General features: G+C 44.9%; 1 protein-coding gene across 1 annotated transcript; it reads left to right on the plus strand.

The window, feature by feature from the left end:
* The first annotated feature begins 594 nt into the window (after positions 1-594).
* PEX10 (peroxisomal biogenesis factor 10) lies at positions 595-6,116 on the plus strand. The gene is made up of 6 exons (XM_074892558.1): positions 595-710; positions 952-1,032; positions 1,541-1,947; positions 2,719-2,894; positions 3,186-3,321; positions 5,875-6,116. Exons 1-6 carry the CDS (start codon positions 602-604, stop codon positions 5,944-5,946), a joined length of 981 nt encoding a protein of 326 aa, XP_074748659.1. The 5' UTR covers positions 595-601; the 3' UTR covers positions 5,947-6,116.

Consider the following 6,116-nt stretch of genomic DNA (forward strand, 5'->3'; position numbering starts at 1 on the left):
ACCCCCCCAACTCTCTCAGCCTGTCCTCACAGGGGAGATGCTCCAGCCCCCCCGAGCATCTTCGTGGCCCTACACAAAGGGATCCCAGGGAGAGCTGACACATGCTCCCGAGCTTGCCCGGCGGTTCTGGCACCCAGCAGAGCCCCTCAGGAGAGGCCACCGGGGAGCCCGGACTCCCGCCTTCGCCTGGCCCCACACAATTTACCTCAGCCAGCCACGGCCCGTGTTTCTGGGCCGCCGCCGCCCCTCAAGGCGGCGGCGACGAGCCCAGGCCAGCCTGCTCTGCGCGCTGAGGGAGGCAGCCAGGGCTGCGGAGCCGCCGCTGACCGGCAGCGCTGCGACGCCCATGCGCTGGCCGGGCTGCTGGGCACCCACCCTGCGGCACCCGAGGGGAGGCCCACCGCAGCGACTGGGGCGGTAGCTGCCCTGGCTGAGGGGGCGGTGGAAGGCGCCTCCCGCCCTTTATGAGACGCCGCCTCAGGCGCGCGCCCTTCCCGCCACAGACGGCCGGGAACAACGCGCTATCCCTGCGCCTGCCGGCGCCCCGCCCCCTTGAGGGCCGCCCCGCCCCCGCGCGCAGTCCCGTCTCCCTCCGCGCGCGATGGCGGCGGCAGCGGGGCCGGCGCAGCTGGTGCGGTGCGGGCAGAAGGACGAGCTGTACCGGGGGGGGCTGCGGAGCGCGGCCGGCGCCACGCTGCACGGGCTCGCGGGTAACGCTTCGCCTCACCCCCAGCCCCACAGAGAGGGGCCGGGCCGCCGGGCTCGGGACTGCAGGGGCACCCTCAGGGCTCCGAAACCCACCGGGAGCAGCCGAGCCCCCCCCGCCGCCCCCCGGATCGGGTGGGGGAGGCGGGCGGAGGGGGTGCCAAGCCGGTGTTGGAGCGTCTGGGAGAAATTCCTGGGATCGGTACGAATTCCATGTCCGGTAACTGCCGTGATCCCCTCCCTTAGGTGCCAAGAAGTGGCTGGAATGGAGGAAAGAGCTTGAACTGCTTTCGGATGTCGCCTACTTCGTCCTCACCACTTTGGCAGGTAACGCGCCCAGTAACTTCCCAGTCAGCATTTCTCCCTAGAGCGGGAAAAAGCAGCTGTCTGTCCACCGACCGGGATGAGACCGCTTGACAGCGATTTTCTTTAATGGGGGGGGGTGTGGGGTGGTGGTGGTGTTTCTTTATTTTTCTATAAATGCCTTTCAACTATGAAATCACTAAACTGTCAGAACTTTGAGTTCCAATGCAGTTTATCAACCCACATATATCTTCTTTTAAAAGCAAAAGTTATTTCTAAAAAAGGGGTGCATGACACCGTGAAAAAGCATCCCTGCTTTAACCCTAAAGCCATTGCAGATACTGACGCTGCAGATGCCGATGTAAACGTAACGCTCCCGCCATTCAACACAAAAAAAAAAAAGCAATTTCTGCAACTCCAAGACCCGATGTGATCTGACCTGAGCAGCCTCTCAGCGCTGGTCACCCACATGGAGAATGATACTGCAATTGCCATCTTACCTCGCGTGTTTTCTGTTGCACATGTTATTTAGGTTACCAGACTCTGGGTGAAGAGTACGTTAACATTGTACAAGTTGACTCCACCAAGAAAAGGGTGCCTTCTTTTCTTCGACGGGCTGTCTTCATTTCTCTTCACACCCTCGTGCCCTATTGCTTAGAAAAGGGATTGCTGCATCTGGAACACGAGTTGCAGATAGAAGCTGATGAGTCCAGAACATCGCAGAGCAACCCAGCGCTCGGCTTATCCAGCAGGACCTTAATACGAAACTGGATACAGAAACAAGCTGGGGAGCTCACGGAACAGCAGAAGAGAAGAGTCTTACAAATTGTGTATCTCCTGAAACAATGCATACCTTTGCTTCATCGACTACATCTGGCAGTATTCTACATACGGGGCACTTTCTATCACCTGTCTAAAAGAATCGCAGGAATCACATATGTAAGTGGATGCATTTCTTGTTTGAAGATGGGGTCTACTGCAGTATTTTGGCCTCTTGGGGTGCCGTGTGTGCAAAAGGGATATAGAATTGGGCTGGAGCTGATTATAATATGGGCAGACTGAGTGAGGGTGAAGTTTTTAATGCGATGTAGGTGGATTATGAGTCCCTGCAGCCAAAAGATTATGGCTAATACATGTGAATGCACTGTCAGCAGCTAATACCCCATGTAACTTCAGAATGCCATCTAGTCCAGTCTGTCTTCTACAAATACACAGAAAGTGAGAAGTGTCTTAATAAATCCATGGGAAATACCTAAATACAGTTTTGAACAAAAATCAGTACACGTTTAGATAGCATTTCTCTGTATGAAGAGCTTAATTTCACATGGTCTTTTCAGTATCTTTCAAAAAAACATCAGCCACTGGCCCAGAAATGTGTGTAGACACACAAGTCAACAGCTCCCAAGGTCAATGTGGAAAAGAGATGTCTGACTCTTTGCTCAGAGCTACATAACCAAACCAAACCAATTAAGGCAGCAGTTTTGATGGACACAGGCAACTCAAGACAGGAGTTAAGTACAGCCAGACTGACTGAGACCCATCCAGGACACATTAGACCTCCCAAGAGACAGCAGGTTGATAAGTGCTAGAAAACATATCAATTTTTTGGACAGAAATGAGAATCCCAAATCACGAGTTTATTGATGGGGGGGGGCAATAGTTTCATAAAACCACAGTAACGAGGCATCTCTATTTCTGTGAATTATGTAGCTGCATTTTGGAGGACTGCAAGGAGAAGATCAGAGTATTCGATCAAGTTACAAGTTTCTTGGAATAATTTCACTCTTCCATCTTCTTCTAACAATTGGTGTTCAGATGTACAGCTTCAAACAGAGGCAGAGAGCAAGGCAGGAATGGAAACTACACCGCAACATGGCTCACCAGAAGTATGATTTTTACTTACTAGGAAAGAGGTGGAAGCAATGGTGGGAAATGTAATAGCTTTCATGAACAGGGAGAACACTGGAGTGACACCCTGACTTGTTAGAACCTGATGTAATGTAACAGTGGATACATTCCTCACTGTTTTAAGCATCTCTTAGATTTTGTGCTTTGCTTACATGTTTTTGAGATATTCACAAACAGGGTTAATACTTGAAGACAGGGTTTACTTTAGGCTTGTGTTCTCAAATATTTCTTGCAAACAGGCAAAATAAATATATAACTATGTTAATTAGAAATATGACCAAGGGAAAAACTACGGGGCGCCACTCCCGCTGCACTCTGTGTTTGGAAGAACGGAGACATACGACAGCCACCCCGTGCGGCCACCTGTTCTGCTGGGAGTGCATCACCGAGTGGTGCAACACCCGGGTAAGTACAGCACAGATGGAGGCTGGAAGGGGTAAACATGATGAAATTTCTACTTGAAAATACCTGTCAGTCAGGTGTTGAAATAATACCCTTTCCCTCACTAAGGCACCCAAAATCCCCACGCGAGTTTAGCAGGACCTGTATATTTTATCAGAATAGTATGACTATGCATTACATAGATGAGGTAAATAAGGTGAGCAGTTTTCTGTCCCAACCACTGAAATGCAGTCGGATTACTTGGGAGTCAGACATGGAGATAGTTCCTTTATCTACAGACCTAGGCTATAATTCTGACTGCAAACAAACAGAAGTCATAATGTTCTGAAGCTTTCTTCACCCGTTTCCAGTAAAAAGGAATAAGTAAGTTACAACCAGACTGAGCTAGCTCTTACACATGGTATTTTAAACTTGGATTTTGCTCTGGATTAATGAAATACAACAGAATTTTCATCCATTAAGGACTTTATAGACATTGTGGAATAAGACATTGTCCATTTATTTTCTCTAAAGAATGAAAACTGCTTGCCAGAAAAAAAGGCATCAAGTGTTATTTACAGATAAAGTGTTTGTGCTATAACTCGGATGTATTACTGCAGCTGTTTTAGAAGTGAGTGGTGGGACCTACTGAAATTTTCCTACACAGACACTGGTATGGCTGTGGTGGAACAGAATCAAGCAAATACAACTTCTCAGAGAATTTCCTAAGATCCAAAATCAATCTTGACACTAAAATCAGTATAGCCAAAGGCCTGTATTTCAAGGCACCAAAGTTGTACCTGTGCAAGCTGTTAAGTTCTATGATAGATACACCATTTGAAGACACAAACTAGAATGTAGCTTGTGATGAGCTGCTGCCTTCCTAACATCACCCTGACACAAGTCAGGAGACATCAAGTCACTTCAGATTTGCCTGTAGAGACCCAGCCATGTTCCTCGGTCTTGCCTGAACTATAAACTGAAACTATCCTGCTACTGTAGCAAAGTGTTCCAGACCATTTTCTTAACCAGATAGCTATCAGAAGAAATGAGTTATTAGAGGAATAGTTCCTGTACACAGATTTCCTATCACATAGTATTCAGAATATGGTATTTGATGAAAAACATAAGGAAGATTGTTGAACATTCTTAATGTAACAATATTAACTCCTGAGTACTGCCTTAGGAATCTGAAATTAAGAAGCAAAAAACTTAGTCCACTTGAAAATCAAGTACAGGGAAATAAAAGAAAACCCCAAACAACAGAACCAAGCACCACTCAAAGCTGTAATTAGCCAGCAGATGCAAAATGGATTTGTATCTACCTCCCAAAACTTTAGTTTGGGCTTTTATAGTTTCCAGTAGGAAGCTGAAGCATCACGAACTAAAGTTTTCACACATACTTTCAAAGTCTGATTAGAATAATTTAGGTAAATGATCCTTTTGCACTGTGGCCTTAATTCAATCTTATTTAGTCTCTTATGTGGTTGGGCATCAATTAAAAATTGTTCTTGTAATCTAGCATGAAGATTAGTCCTCACTTCCTTTTAACACCTCTGACTGGAAAATTAAGCAAGAACTTCAAATGAGTTAGCATTAGAAAGTGCCCTGCTGAGTCCCTGCTTGAAGTATCTTCAAATAATGTGGAGGCAATAGAAATTTTAATATAACAGAAGTACACTTAGAAGGCTACTGACAATTTCAGTTATCAGTTTTCAGTGTGAGTACTAACTGACAATAGAGCTATACTTGTTAGAGGACATTTATTTTAGACCATTTTTTTTTGCATTGTTGTCAACTCTAAAGCTGTCCCAGATGCACATATATCTGTACGTAGACAGTATTTAAAGAGCATTACAGAGTGCTATTTCAGATCTGAAAACATTCATTTGCTCTAATTGCAACTTCACCTTATCCTTTGCCCTAAAGGCTTGGTAACTAATTTACTACTTGAAGAACAGTTCAATGTCCATGGTACAGGATTTTTTGTTTCAGATACAGAGACTTCAGGTTGTTTTTTCTAAACACTGACAACAGTTGTTACCATTCCAGTAACTTTTGGAATGTGCTGACCTAATAAATCCTTTGACTCTCCTACTGGATTCACCAAGCAAAGATACAAAAAATTAAGAGCTCTGATTTAAAGAACTAAGAGTATCTTGCAACATACAGTCAGTATCTTTAAATACTATTTCTAGTGTACATGAATAAATGTTACCTCATACTGACTCTCACTGTAGCTTCTTCTGATTCCACTTGTTAGCAAAATTAACTGAAGAAGTAGTATTGCCACCTAGATTAAAAAAATAAACAAGCAAACACCAAAAGCGAACTGTTAAGAATCCATCCAGTTTTTAAGCACCTATATCACTTCAAGTTGCTCTTTAAGTTGGGCTAGCTTAAGAGTGCTTTACATGGTTAAGCTTGCATCACAAACTGGACTGAAAAAAAATGGGTTTTTTAATTATGGATGCTGATTATTTTCTAAGTGTAGCTAAACAGTTACATTTTATTTTTTTTTTAACTTCTAAATACAGCAATTCAGTACATCTTATCTAATTTATTTTCTTTTTGTAGACTGAATGTCCACTGTGCAGAGAGAAGTTTCATCCTCAGAAATTGATCTACCTACGTCACTATCAACTGTAAAGGAGAAATCTACTCTGTTTCATGACAAGGGCCTCAACTCCCACACCCTTTATACAGTTGTCATACAGCTGGAGTTAGTCCAAGAAAAAGACTTTATTATAAAACTGGTAACTGCCTGTGCAAGGTAGCACTTCATTCCTGTTTACAGAATAAATGTATTTCTGCCTCTA

The sequence above is a fragment of the Strix uralensis genome, chromosome 23 (assembly GCF_047716275.1).
Source record: "Strix uralensis isolate ZFMK-TIS-50842 chromosome 23, bStrUra1, whole genome shotgun sequence".
Classification (NCBI taxonomy): Eukaryota; Metazoa; Chordata; class Aves; order Strigiformes; family Strigidae; genus Strix; species Strix uralensis.

Bases quoted from the DNA above. Each gene is read 5' to 3' on its own strand.
- PEX10 (XM_074892558.1), top strand. From the start codon at position 602: ATGGCGGCGGCAGCGGGGCCGGCGCAGCTGGTGCGGTGCGGGCAGAAG. The intron at 1,948-2,718 runs GTAAGTGGATGC...TGAATTATGTAG, and splicing joins GAATCGCAGGAATCACATAT to CTGCATTTTGGAGGACTGCA. The intron at 2,895-3,185 runs GTATGATTTTTA...TATGTTAATTAG, and splicing joins CGCAACATGGCTCACCAGAA to AAATATGACCAAGGGAAAAA.